This window comes from Schistocerca nitens, chromosome 1 (assembly GCF_023898315.1).
Source record: "Schistocerca nitens isolate TAMUIC-IGC-003100 chromosome 1, iqSchNite1.1, whole genome shotgun sequence".
NCBI classification, from domain to species: domain Eukaryota; kingdom Metazoa; phylum Arthropoda; class Insecta; order Orthoptera; family Acrididae; genus Schistocerca; species Schistocerca nitens.
In genome coordinates this window covers 894,560,426-894,575,993 of record NC_064614.1, presented here as the reverse complement: position 1 = coordinate 894,575,993, position 15,568 = coordinate 894,560,426, and the positions used below count along the sequence as shown (strand labels likewise).

The following is a 15,568-nucleotide window of genomic DNA, read 5'->3' as shown; positions in this document are numbered from 1 at the left end:
AACAAAAGAAAAAAATGGAGTAGGAATTAATATCCATGGAGAAGAAATAAAAACTTTTAGGTTCATCGATGACATTGTAATTCTGTAAGAGACAGCGAAGGACCTGGAAGAGCAGTTGACCGGAATGGACTGTGTCTTGAAAGGAGGATATAAGATGAACATCAACAAAAGCAAAACGAGGATAATGGAATGTAGTCAAAATAAATTGGTTGATACTGCGGGAATTAGATTACGAAATGAGACACTTAAATATTACACGAGTTTTGCTATTTGGGGAGCAAAATAACTGATGATGGTCGAAGTAGAGAGGATATAAAATGTAGACTGGCAATGGCAAGGAAGGCGTTTCTGAAGAAGAGAAATTTGTTAACATAGAGTATAGATTTAGGTGTCAGGAAGCATTTTCTGAAGGAATCTGTATGGAGTGTAGCCATGTATGGAAGTGAAACATGGACGATAAATAGTTTAGACAAGAAGAGAATAGAAGCTTTCGAAATGTGGTGCTACAGAAGGATGCTGAAGTTTAGATGGGTAGATCACATAACTAAAGAGGAGGTATTGAATGGAATTGGGGAGAAAAAGAGTTTGTGCCACAACTTGACTAGAAGAAGGGATCAGTTGGTAGGACATGTTCTGGGGCATCAAGGGCTCACCAATTTAGTATTGGAGGGCAGTGTGGAGGGTAAAAATTGTAGAGGGAGACCAAGGCATGAATTCACTAAACAGATTCAGAAGGATGTAGGTTGCAGTAGGTACTGGGGGATGAAGAAGCTCACACAGGATAGAGTAGAATGGAGAGTTACATCAAACCAGTCTCTGGACTGAAGACCACAACAACAACAACAACAACAACATACTTTACTCCTAAATTATTTACATTCTACCTGAATTTTAATTCAGATTTTTCAGAATTCCCATGATGCTCTCCTGTGACCATTCAAGCTGCCCTTCTTTGTATAAATTGAATATTCCCTGTTAGTGTTTTTTGGTATGGACCCCACAGACTTGAGTAATATTCTAACAAGGGAAGGTCCACAATATTCGGACAAGTAGTAAGGCATACTACTTAGGTGATTTTAGAAAATTGCATGGGGAAGTTTTACACATCAGTGATGTAATGGTACACTGTGAAGCTGAGCATGAGCCGGCGGTGGTCATGTAGTCAGCATTCAAGCTCCGTAATCATTGAATCGCTGGATCGAGTCCTGTTCTTTTTCTATTTATATTTTTTCAACACTAGTTAGGTTAGGTTAGTGTTGTTTAACGTCCCGTCGACAACGAGGTCATTAGAGACGGAGCGCTAGCTCGGGTTAGGGAAGGATGGGGAAGAAAATCGGCCGTGCATTATGAAAGGAACCATCCCGGCATTTGCCTGAAATGATTTAGGGAAATCACGGAAAACCTAAATCAGGATGGCTGGAGACGGGATTGAACCGTCGTCCTCCCAAATGCGAGTCTGGTGTGCTAACCACTGCGCCACCTCGCTCGGTCAACACTAGTAATATTATTTACTTCATATTACATTTGAAATGTAATATAATGAAAAAGTATGTGTATTTGCATGAAGTTTCATTGAATCCCAATGTTATTTGGATGTTTACTAATTTTTCGCTATTACAACAAACCTTATGCAACTTAAAAACTTCATTAAGCACCTTCAACTTGTTCACATTTGATTGCCAATGAACAAGAAATTGCTTCTCGTGAAGACGCTGTTAAAATACATTCAATCTCACACTGCTAATTTTCAGCATCGATATTTACAAAATGTTGTGCTGCACATGGTTTGCATCCAAATGATGACAAAAGACAAAATTTTTAAAAATATTGTTTTTCCTTAGAAACTCTGACAATTCATTCTGCAATTGGGAAAACTGCATTCATTCAATGGAGTAGATGCTGTTTTAATTCATGGTTTTAATGTCTGTACGAAAAATACCATCCTGCCACTTGTAATGAAGAACGCACATCCAACGATTAATAATACATTACTCTCATATTCGGGCATATTGTAACTCCTCGTATTTTTCAAGAAAGTTATTTCCACCTTTATTTATCAATGTTTGACTTGGCTTTACAAGCCTGTCACTTATCACTGAAACGTGTGTCTGCTGATCAAAGCATCCAGATGTACAGCAGTTCTCAGTACCTTACCTCAGTGCAGGCTTAAGGGTTTCAGAAATCATAACAGGCAACATTTTCTGGAAAATAGTGTCAAACAACCAAATAACATTGGAAATTCAATAAAAGTTCATTTAATTATACATGGCTTCTCATCATATTGCCTTTTAAATGTAATATGTAACGAATAATATCACTACTGTTTAAAAAATATATTAAAAACATGAGCAGGACTTGATCCGGCAAGCCACCAATGATGGTGCTTAAACATTGAACACACGACTGCTGCCGGCTTGTGGTTGGCATTGCACAGGTACATCTCTGATATGTAAATCTCCTCTTGGGATTTTCTCGAAATTGTCTAATCCTAATGGACTATTAAAAGTGTACAAAGGCTGCTGCTTTTCTGCTCTCAATTTCAGTTACTGTATCATCCACGAGTACCTGGAAACTAACTTCTGTGCCACTGAGAACCTTTAAGTATGATCAGAATTTCTTTCAGTAATATTCTGGTATAGTGCTCATTGAAGGCTTCACCCATTGTGCTCTTGCCAGCCTAATGTGCTTCAATCAGCATCTCTCAATCTACAGCTCTATGATTATTACTAAAACTTATTATGCGGCAGTCACTGTTTCCTTAGCAGCTTGCTTACAAAAATCGTATACCATGGAAGGTTCCACCCTTCCAGAACTGTTGTACTAGGTACACATCTATCCAGTGCATGCTAAACTGTTCTTTTATACTAGAGCCATATACTTCTCCTATACCAGAAGCGGCCAAGATGTCAACTCGCAAGATGAGCCCTGGCCTGGGTGCCAAAGTGCTCAGCCCTGCTACATGTTTTCCCCACCACCACACCACAATGTCTGAGCATGCAAATAAATTTTCAGTGTTGTTTAATTATTTTGGTGTGCTGAAGATGTAATTTTTATGTGGTACAAACTGCCGGAATACGGACAGACGCGGGTAATTTCACAGAGTTTCACACTCAAGTTGCCACATAATCCTGACTTATTTAGTTTCTTAACTGAAAAAAGGTCTTTCACACAAATATGTGACAATGTAGACCTCCTGGATAGTTTTAACCCAAAAGACCTTGCAGGTCAAAGACATCCGCACATCCATAGTGGGCTTTCAACTGAAATGGCAAACAGTCTTGAAAATGGACTTATAAAACTATCACTGTAATTCTTTCAAGGCCACAATGAATGCATCAAACCTCTGGTATTCTTTAATGCCAGATTAAAACTGTGTGCTGGACCGAGACTCAAACTTGGGCCCTTTGAATTTCACAGGCAAGTGCTCTACCAACTGAGCTACCCCAAGCACCAGGTACGCCTAGTCCTCACGGCATTACTTCCGCCAGTACCTCATCTCCCACCCTCCGAACTTCACAGAAGCTCTCCTGCGGACCTTAAAAGACTAGCATTTATGGAAGAAAGGATGTTGCGGAGACATAGCTTAGCCACAGCCTGGGGGCTGTTTCAAGAAAGAAATTTTCTCTCTGCAGTGGAGTGAGCATTGACACGAAACTTCCTGGAAGATTAAAACTGTGTGTCAGACCAAAATCAAACTCAGGACCTTTGCCTTTCGTGGGCGGGACCAACTGAGCTACCAAAGCACAAGTTACGACCAGTTCTTACAGCTTTACTTCCACCAGTACCTCGTCTTCTACCTTCCCAACTTCACATAACCCCCCACCCCCCAGGAGAGCTTCCGTGAAGTTTGGAAGATAGAAGATGAGGTACTGGCAGAAGTAAAGCTGTGAGGATGTGTCGTAAGTCATGCTTGGGTAGCTCATTTGGCACAGAGTTTTAATCTGGCAGGTAATTTCCTATTAGCGCACACTCTGTTGCAGAGTGAAAATTCAATTCTGGAAACATCCCCCAGGCTGTGGCTAAGCTACTTCTCCACAATATCCTTTCTTCCAGAAGGGCTAGTATTTCAAGGTCTGCAGGAGAACTTCTGTGAAGTTTGGAAGATAGGAGATGACATACTGTTGGAAGTAAAGCTGTGTGGAAGAGTCATGAATTGTGCTTGGTTAGCTCAGCTGGTACAGCACTTGCCCACGAAAGGCAAAGGTCCCGATTTCGAGTCTCGGTCTGGCACACAGTTTTAATCTGGCAGGAAGTTTCATATCAGCACACACTGCACTGCGGAGTGAAAAATTTCATTCTGTACTGTCTTTGAGAGAAGGCTTCCCTTTTATAATGCATCTCCATCGAATCAGAAAAAAGTTGCCTTGCAATGCCTTACCGTGGGCAGTGAGCAGTCAAGTCCACTGGAAATGGCCTTGAGATGACTGGGTGTTTGTTTTGTCCTCATCTTTACATTATTATTCATGAAAGTGGCGAGATTGGACTGAGCAAAGGTTGGGAATTTGTACGGGTGCTGATAACCACGCAGTTGAGTGCCCCATAAACTAATCATCATCATCATCATCATCATCCACTGAAAATGCGAATTCTGCAATGTGTTTCGGATCTTCTAATTTCCATTCCTGCAATCCTTTTTTCATCATAAATTCAGCAATAGCAAGTTTTAAGTCATAAAATTTTTTCCAAGCATTTCCCTTGACCAACCTTCTTTGCGAATAATGTGAGGACTCCAGAAATTTTATTTATCATACCACCAATTTCTTCACGTGCTCCACGCCAGCAAATTTAGCACAAAGCATATCTTGATGTACAGAACAATGAACCCTATCTGTCAATCTAAATTTTTTACACTTTTATTGTCGACTAGATCTTTAAATTCTTTCTGCACGATATTGTAATGTTGTTTCATAGCAAATATGCAGTACCCGTTGCTTATGCGAATTCAGAATTCTCATCCCTCTCTTTTGTCACTCCCATTCATTTTGAAGGATTGTGACAATAGATTGTTAAGACTGCTACTTTTTGTGCAAAGAGCCACTGGACCTACAAATGTCCTTCATACCACAAGCAAATAGCAAAGGATAAACAGCGGAGGCACGGTGATTCTGCTGAGCTTGGAGAGTTGCACTGACTGAAAAAATGCTGCACAGCAATGTTGAATGAAATGTCGCACTGCCTCATGTTTTTCCAAGGAGGACTGAGTGAAGACAAGTAATAGGCCAGGCCTTAGCCCATACACGACTTGTACAAGCTGCACACATGAAGTTCGACACATCATGGCCAGCACTGTCCTACAGACTCTTGCCCAGAGCTAAATGTTTTCAGTTCTTCTTTGAGATATAACATGACTGCCTCTCTATCTAGCTTGCTGAACATGTAAATCTTCCTACTTAGTTAATTTTGCACATTAGTAATCACAGTGGTGTTACAACTACTTCATGGTCACTCATGCAAGTTACATTATGGACAGCCGCAGAAAGGTCAGACTATTTGTCGACATTATGTTTAATGAGTTTCAATCATTAGTGGGCTCACACCACTATCTGTTCTAGGTAGTTTTCAGAGAAGGCATTTGGTAATATATCACAAGACATCTTGCCATGTGCACCACTTACACAATTGTAATTATCAAATGATTGTTGGATGATTAAAGTCTCCTCCAATTATGACTGTATGATTGGGGAACATTCGTACCAACAGACTGAAGTTTCCTCTGAAGTCTTACAGCAATGTGTAACACTCACAGGAATGAATTACTTTTAAAAGAAGCAAAAATATTTAATTTACTACTATATTATCAAAAGCGTACAAGATGTGGATTAATTTCCACAGCAATGAAACTTTTTAATTCTTCATGCAGTAATAGAAAAAAATTACATGGATAGTCAATTATTAGGACTGAATAGCTATTCTACAGAAAATCTAACTCTCCTTGAGGAATACTATCTTACAAGCTGACCTATACTGATACGGAAGTAAACAACAGATTTGAAAAACACAACTGCAGAGTAGAACAACTCCAAAGTTCAGTTTCTATTCTTCTTCTTCTTCTTCCTCTTCCTCCTGATGACTCTGTCAGATCTTTTTGCTGAACCTGGGTTGTTGCTTTTGACAAGCAGGGCTGTACCTCACGAAATGTGTGTCAACCAAAATTGAAGCTTTAGTAGACCAGTATTACGTAAGATTAGAGTATAATGGTCTTGACCTTGAACAAGAACAATTCCTGACTGATTAAAACTATATCATGTTATGCTAGTAGACTTCTGTGAAGTTTAGAAAATTAGAGAAAGAAATTACATAACTGAATGTCTTCCGCTCATTGAGCAAAGTGAAATTTACATTGTATACTAAATCATACGCTTCTCACGCTTCTCCAATCAATGTACCTGTATGTTATAAGATGAAAGGGCACACACTGTCTAATCATCTCAAGGATTCTTTGTGATAATTTTTTATCATCGTATAGAGAGGAGATTGGTGTCTCATGATGTGATCTAGTTTCATCTATTCTGTGTCATTACCTGATATTAATTACTTACAACACAGACAGATTGATTCTGTGATTTGTGTTTTTCTCATAATTTTATTAAATTCATTTGTCATCACAGTTGAGATAGTTGCAAGAAGAAAGGAGGTGCTGAGAATCGTAAGGGTCTACATCACACTGTCATCAATTTTGAAATCTTAGCATGTATGCCTCCTCATGACACCTGTTGATCCTACGGTGAATTAGCTTTATCTGTATATGCAGACTCAAACTGTATACATGAACACAGCCTCACAAATTTCCACATGGGCCAAAAGCAAAAATTGTAATTTTGTCACTCTGCATAGCTCAATTGTTCCCTGGGGTTGGTGACATCATTTAGTGTATGAAGTACGTTGTAGTAACGCTTCATAATCAGAGATATATACACAGTTTTATCTGAACCTCAAACAACAGATTGTGCTTAACAATAATGGTGATAAAGATCATCATAAAGTGTTGGAACAGGTTATAGTTGTGGAGCATTTAGTATCTATTCCTTATGTTTTGACTCTACTTTCACATTAATTGCAAACTTTCCAACTGTCAAAAGACTATGTAGCTAGCCTATATATGGATGTTTTGTGGATTAACTATAATAACAAATATAATTCCAAATATTAATTAATATTTCATAATATAAAGCAAGTACATTATTTTTGCATAAGAAATATACTATGTTAAGACTGTTGGAGTGTTTTTTTTTTTTTTTGTTTTTTTTTTTAACATGCCTCATTACAATATATGTAATACTGTGTGTGTGTGTGTGTGTGTGTGTAATTTAGTCTAATGTTTGTGTTGGTTAGTGTAATGTTTGTGTTGGTTGATGATGATGATAGAATGGAGAGGGTGAAACCAGGTGCCATCACGAATAGCACCAAAGGGGTCGCCAAACTTGACGTCCCCACTTGACACATGGATCACCATCAACAGTGTCACATGCCCTCATTTTATGAGATACTGCAAAGAGGTTTTGTATTTAAACCAGGGCATTGGTGTATAGTTGGGAGATCAGAAACTTAACGCCAGCACCTATCCACCCCCTGCCAGCCAAATAAAGGTACTGAAAATTCTGAAAATTTTTCTCACCACGAGGATTCGAGCCAGCTTACCCCCTGGTCTAGCGTCACCGCAGAAGCATGCATTAGCGTCCTCGGATATGGAGGCGGGTAGATTGGTGGCCTGTCTACAAATAAGATTTTCACAAAGATCTATTTTGTGCCTGTGCTTTGCACTCTTGTAATTCTCAGTACCTCAAATAATGTGTTATCTACAAGTCTTTCCTCATACAAGAGAAGCAATATCTGAAAGGATATTGTTTTGGTTTTGGAATACTGGTATGTGAATTTGAACATCACATACATTCTGAAAAATCCTTTCACAAATATTTCATCAAAATGAAACAGATAATACCGATGTGGAAGGGAAAGGGGAGTGAGGGCAGGGGAGGGAAGGGGGGCACATATGTGGGGACAGTAACATCCATCACAAATGTATTTTGACTCTTAATAAACGTAACTATCACCACAGAGGATTCCTTAATGCTGAAATTAAATCCTTACTTTTTTGCAATACTGTCCAGAGTGGACCAACAACCATTTGACGAGATATTTTCTCCAATTTATTTCATACCAGTGTGAACTGATCTTAATGTATTACAGTGAATTTGATAGCTGATGTAAACCCCATCTGCCTTCTCCCGCCTGTGATCTTTTATCTGTACCGCTGAATCACACTGATTACAAAAGAATTAATGCCAGTTCATTAACTGGATACCTGAGTCACTACTTTGAACACACAGCTAAGAACGAAATATCAGTTATATGTACTGCCAAATAAACAAACCACCAATCCTACCTATGTATGGTAAGAACAAGTACATCATTGAATCTAAGACAAGATGGAGGAAGAGTTAGGTCTACATGTACAGCCAAATACTCGACATTAAAGTAAGTCTAGTGAGCACCTGAAGGGCTCCTACTTCATTGAAACACTGTGGAGTTTTCCCCTCCTAATGCCCTGTTTCGCAAGAGTTATTCTGCAACCTCACAGGCTTCTCACTTGCATAAACTGTTCCACACATTATACATAAATTATGGAAACTGTACATGGCTGTATAAAGTTTAAGGATACATGCTTTACAAGCATGAACTGAAGCATCCACAGAAAAAGTCATTCAAGAACAAAAGAGCACTTCAGTAATATCAGATAACAGATACAGTAGTTAAAGTAGGAAACTTCTGGTAGAATTTGAATAATTTAGGAGTAAAGGAAACCACTCCTGGGTAGCAGAAGTGTTGAGTCATTGGCAGGCACAAATAAAAGCGAAAGAAAACTCACTAGCCTTCAGAATCAACCCTTTCTTGCATGCCCGATCCCACACACAGTGTTGTATGTCACTGTTTAATGTCTGAGGTATGTACCTGTGTACTCTAGCTTGAAGAAGTACCGATTCTGAAAGCTATCAAGTTTTCATTTTGTTTTTTGCCTGTCAACAGCTCAATGCTTCTACTATTTAGTTGATAATTAGTAGATCGTGGTCTCTCACTGTGATGTGGAGGACCAAGTCAGTTTTACAATTACAGTAGTTTCCCAGTGGAAAGTCTCTCTCTCTCCCTCCCCCCCCCCCTCTCTCTCTCTCTCTCTCTCTCTCTCTCTCTCTCTCTCTCTCTCTCTCTCTGCAACAATGGGCAATTGGTGGAAGATTCAATGGCTGAATACCTCACTCCTTTCTGTGTCAAATTAAGATTAAGTGAAGAATAGTACACTACATTTCTCCTACTAATATTATATTTATGAATGGTACTGTTTTTAATTGTGACTGACTGCTGAGAACTAACTCCATAAGTAATTCAATGTACTGTGATGCTGAAATTAATGTCTGTGGCCTAATGAAGACAACAAAATATTAGAAACCAATAGCATGTACGAAAAAGCAGCACAGGTATGCTACATATGACAAAACATGAGAACAATAAAATGTAAATATCACTCACCAAAGTTTTAGGAGATGGAGATTTACTCTGAGGTTCTGTTACTGTGGATTCAATTCTTCCAATTTTATCTTCACATTTTGTTTCAGATTCCCTCGGACTAGATTCTAAAAATCTCTGGTTCATATCAACAACCTGATTGTGCTCACACATTTTAAGGCTTAAGTCATTGTGACGGTTACTTGTATCAGTTTCTTTATAATTCAGTTCAACAGGTCTGTGGTTTGCTTCTGATATCCGATAGCCTGGATCAGTCGTCCTATGATTATCTTCCTTAACAGTGTAACTGGGGTCCGCCACTCGATGATTCACCTCTGAAAGTCTGTAGTTTGGTTCCGACATTTTTTGGCTGCTTTCCACCACTTTATAACCAATATCTGGTGCACTGTGATTCATTTCAATGTTATTGTGGCTTGTATCCCCAGCTTTGTAACTATCAGTAATTCGATACACAGATTCAGCTGTCTTATAGCTGGCGTCAGGTCTACAGCTTGAGTCATTCACTTTATAAAATGTGTCTGTTATTCGTTTTGGGGGATCTGGTATCTTGAAGTTCACATCATTTGATTTGTAACTTGACTCTGTAGCTTTATAAGAAGCTTCTGGTACAGTATAATTTGTTTCAGAAACCCTATATGATGATTCAGTGATCTTGTGATCCTGTTCATGTAGTCTGTTGTTAAGTTCAGGAATAGTGTTATTAGCAGTGCTCAATTCCCAACCCGAATTACTACCAGTCATGTGGTCGTTCATCTGCCTGAAATTAAAATGTTTTCCATTAGTCAACAGTTATTTGTATAACAATACAATTATTATGTTCTCGAAACAGTAAACGTTCAAGTAACACACTCATATTTAAATGTCTACACAATCAGAAAGCAAATAAACCTATTACACATCTTCCACCTTTCCAATGTTGCCAAATTAAAAAAATTTACAGGCAAGCAAGAACTTTCATTCCACACTAACCTGCATATCATAAAAATAGGTACACATCAGAAACAAACACCTGCCATACACACCTTAGCTGTAACATTATCCATTTATATCCCAACATACATGGGAGTACAACAAGGTAATCAAGTAAGCATAACATCAAAAATTTTCTCAGGTGCATGCCATATAGAAATATGATACAAAATAAACACAATTTATGTTATTTCCTTCTCTGAAGGACTTTAGGTTACTAATTGTTGTACGAAAATTATTGTAATCCTTATACTTCACACCACCAGAAAAAAAATTAAAGGTTGGTAATGGATGATTAGTTTCAATAGAAGAAAAAATCAGTTCAACATAAAAAGAAGTGTGGCAAAAGAGGAATAAATGTTCTCTGTAGGTGCACAAAAAAAGTAAAATTTACCATAACTGAGGACAACAAATAACACAAATTTCTCAAAAAACTGTGTCCTTATCAACTACTGACATTTCAACTGATGATCAACCCAACACAAATAAAACAAGACATTCTTGTGGAAGGAAACTTTAACTATCACTGGGTGGGACTACAGCAACAAGGAATCAAAGGTTAAGAGTACACAGAAAAGCAGCACACACTGTAAACATTAGACCACCACAAAACCAAAGATGATCCTTGTCAGATGTTATAGCCGTTTATTGTGTGTGTTGTTTTCCAACAAAAAACATCGTTTGATTCCCAAGTTTAGACCATTACCCCTGAGAACAATCAGACATTAGCCAGTACCCCCATCCTCTCCTCCCCCCTGCCATCTGCTGCCCCCCCCCCCCACATTATCACCAATTTTAGCACCTAACCGAACTGTAGAATGAAAGACTTTTCTTGGAACACTTTTAGTCTTAAAATGATGAAAGGTGATATTTAGTTTGTGTGTGTGTGTGTGTGTGTGTGTGTGTGTGTGTGTGTGTGAGCGCGCACGTGCAAGGGGGTAGGGGTTGCGTGTAAGTGGAAAGACACTTGTCACAAAACATACCTGCCCTGATTACTCCTCGCCATTGTAGCACTTGCTTGATCTGCACACTGCAATCCCATTTAAAATCAAACAGGTTCAGATGTGTGCACTATATTTACTGTTTGTAAATCACCTGATTGCTGCCTTGCAGAGATTGGACAACTTCAGGCAGTTAATGCTTTGTGTCAACAACTCTCATAATAATAATAATAATAATAATAATAACAACAACAACAACAACAAGAACACCGTGTACAGCACTATAGTAGCCCTTATGCAGTTACTACTTTGTCGTACTGTCAACTAACCCATTTATCTGACTCGAAGCAAGCAATTTCTGGACTACTGCAGTTACTGTCTACAACTTGGAGAAGACATTTTCTTGAGATATTTAGCATTTGTTATGGGAATGTCTCACATTTATATCATTGATGTACAGGACAAAGCACAATAAACGCGTTTTACAGGTGGACTATGTGAGGAACCTGTAACCTCCACCGCATTAATGCTACTAATTGAGAAAAGTAACTGTTGATAACTTACACAATCAATGTTAGAGTCTTACAAAATTGTGATAGTACTAATGATCTTTTGAAAATAATTTAGTTTCATGACTGGAATAGAACTGAATCGTTTAATTTCTACCCCTTAGAAAATTTCATTTTACCCCTGTTCACAGATGGGAACCACTGATTTAGAAGTTATCAGTTTTTTGAATTTCCAAAAATGACGATTAATCACCTAAATGTATAGTGAAAAAAGGTTTACAAATTCTGGTAGCAAAATAGAACATTATGTATGTACTACTGTGATTTACAAAAATTAGTTTACCTATTGTTTTGGGTTTTTGGTTCTTAAAATGGCCTATTTTTTGCTTGCCCCCCCCCCCCCCCTAATGTCTTTTGAACATCCTGCAATCACTACTAGTAAAAGACTCCGATGTTTTACAGCTTCTGAAAGTGTTACTGGTTACTGCACACCTGCCTTCTATTATTCATGAGGTCTCTGTTTTAGGTAGGAATGTTCTGAATAGCTGTTTTTTATGTTCTGTATTTCAGTGAAAATTTGGAGATCATTTCAGAAGAGATAAAATGCCAAATTATCACATTAATGAAGGCAAAGAATCTAAACAGAGAGACCACTATGAAATTGGGAACATGAAGAACTTGTGTTCGTTAAACAATACGACTTTGCAGACATATCTGAGATGCTTCTATCAGGCAAAGAGAGGTAACTTCAATACACGATTGTAGGTTACTCTAATTTACTTGGGGTTCAAAGCAGGAGGGGAGTAGGGAGGGGGCAAACATATTGCACAGGTTTCGTGGGCATCAAATACCATTGTGGGAGCAATGGGAAGGATAGTGGGTACAATATTCCTCATTTCAGGGTATGACAAGAGTTGAGACTCTGGCAGAAAAAGTGATTCAGTTGTTCCAGTCCTGGGTGGTACTAAGTCATGAAGGGAGGGCTCCTTTGTGGCTGGACAGTGGGAATGTGAGAAACAGTACGTGCTTGGAGAGACAAGGCATGAGAGATCTCTCTCTGTACATGGATGGGAGGGCAACTTCGGTCTGTGAAGGCCCCAGTGAGACCCTTCGTATACTTGGAGAGGGACTGCCCATCACTGCAAATGTGACGACAATTGGTGGCTAGACTGTATGGAAGGGACTTCTTCGCATGGAATGGTTGGCAGTTGTCAAAGTGGAGGTACTGCTGGCAGTTGGTACATTTGATATGGAAAGAGATACTGATGAAGCCATCCTTGTGGTGGAGGTCAGGAAGGAGGTAGGTGGCTTATTGGGTTGAGAAGAACCAGGTGAAGTATATGAAGGAGAAACTGAGGTTTTGGAGGAATGTGGATTGAGTGTCGTAACCCTCCATCCAGATAGCCAAGAAGTCATCAGTGAAACTGAACCAGGTGAGGAATTTGGGACTCTGGGTGGTTAGAAAGGATTCCTCTAGATGGTCCATGTATAGGTTGGCATAGGATGGTGCCATGCAGGTGCCCATTGTTGTACAACGGATTTGTTTTTATACGATGTCATCAAAGGAAAAATTATTGTGGGTAAGGATATGGCTGTTCATGGTGACCAGCAAGGAGGTTGTTTGTTTGGAATCAGTCAGGCATTGGGAAAGATAGTGTGCTAATAGCAGAAAGGCCATGGGGATGTCAGTAAAGAGGGAGGTGGCATCAACAGTGACAAATAGGATGCCATGTGGTAAAACAACTATCAAGAGTTGGAGGTGGTGCTCCAGGAGAGCAGGGATTCCCTCAGTGGACCACAGTAAATAGCCACAAGAACACCCTGTGTAGTTGGCATATAGAAGGTATAAGTGCAGGGGTAATTTGAGTGAGGAAAGGGGAAGGGGAGGGGGGAGGGGAGGGACAATTCTGGGATGGAACTAAGGATTTAAGGAGGGAGTGGAGACCCTGTTGAATCTGTGGAATGGGGTCACCATGGCAGTGTCTGTAGGTGGACAAACCTGACAGCTGGTGAAGTCCTTCTGCTAGGTAAGCCATGCAGTTCAAACCCATAGTGGAGCTTTGTCGGCAGGTAGGAAGATCAGGATCAGTTATTAGGTGGTGGATTATGGTTCTTTTTGTGGATGTAAGGTTGGTTACCATGTTGAAGTTATGAGAGGTGGAGGTGGGGGGGAAGGGGGTGATTTGGGAGCAGTGAGGGGTGAATCACGGTTGAATGGAGGAACGAACTGAGTCTGATTGGTAGGGTAACTGGCGAACAAGTGTTTACACTGTAGGGACTGGGAGAAGGAGAAAAGGTTTTTAACAAATCTAACATGATTGAATTTGAGTGTGCGGCAGAAGGTAACGCCTTTGAAAAAGACTTTTACTCCTTGGGACTAAGGCTTTTGGTGGACAGATTCATGCCTGTTTAGGTTCTGGGTTCCGTAAAGTGGTGAGGGCGAGTTTGTGAGGTTGCAGTAAATGTAATAGGTCTCTGAGACAGGATTTGTCAGCTATGAGGAGATCTAATATTTCTGGAATTACAGCCACCATACTCAGCTACAAGAAGCTCTTCTTAGAGCACGTGAAAAGGAAGCAGTGAGAAGATGACGTAATGTTGTGTGAGGTACTGGTGACACATGGATTATTCAGTACATTTATTGTGAGAAAGACCGTCTAAACCTTAGTCCTTCTCTGCGATTGGATGCTGTGTTCCTAAGAAGCACACCAAAATGATACACTTCTGTTTTATATATTAGAACAACTAAACAGTGAATTTACTTGCATTTCACATAAAAGCATCTCCCAATAGCAGGCTATCATTTCAATACTTCAAAAGTGTTAATTACCAGCAGAATAATAAACAATTGCCAAGTGAAAAGGCAGATGAAGAGCTTCGGTGATCTGTGGGTCAAACCTAACTTGGATGGTGGGCGAGACAGTTCAGCTTTCAGATCAAGGCTCGATCAGCAGTCTAGGAGGACAGGTATGTTGCCTGCCATGGTCAGTTTCAGCTAAGAGTTAATTAGCAATGGCTCTGAGCACTATGGGACTCAACTTCTGAGGTCATTAGTCCCCTAGAACTTAAAACTAGTTAAACCTAACTAACCTAAGGACATCACAAACATCCATGCCCGGGGCAGGATTCGAACCTGCAACCGTAGCAGTCTTGCGGTTCCAGACTGCAGCGCCTTTAACCGCACGGCCACTTCGGCCGGCTTAATTAGCAATCTCTGGTTTTTGGATATGTAGTTGAGAAATGGCTTGACAGTAATTACACAAACAGAAAGTTAATTATTTTGTTTATTCTCTGTGAAAGTGTGAAAAGAATGGAAATTATTTGTGACTCATAAAGTGGACTGTAATTGTCCATTTTCTCGTATTGTGCAAATAAAAAGTGAGTGGCATCCCCTTTAAACAAACCAATTCAAGATTTAATCATTCATACAATACCCCCCCCCCCCCCCCCCCCATGAACCATGGACCTTGCCGTTGGTGGGGAGGCTTGCGTGCCTCAGCGATACAGATAGCCGTACCGTAGGTGCAACCACAACGGAGGGTATCTGTTGAGAGGCCAGACAAACGTGTGGTTCCTGAAGAGGGGCAGCAGCCTTTTCAGTAGTTGCAAGGGCAACAGTCTGAATGATTG

The 15,568-nt window shown here is 39.7% G+C and overlaps 1 protein-coding gene across 1 annotated transcript in view; it reads right to left on the bottom strand.

Moving 5' to 3' along the window:
* Positions 1 to 15,568, bottom strand: part of LOC126192144 (telomerase-binding protein EST1A) — a 340,857-nt gene that overhangs the window by 277,779 nt on the left and 47,510 nt on the right. Inside the window, exon 3 of the mRNA XM_049932583.1 lies at positions 9,523 to 10,276. Coding sequence (XP_049788540.1) covers positions 9,523 to 10,276 — 754 coding nt within the window. The remainder of the gene's footprint in view (positions 1 to 9,522; positions 10,277 to 15,568) is intronic.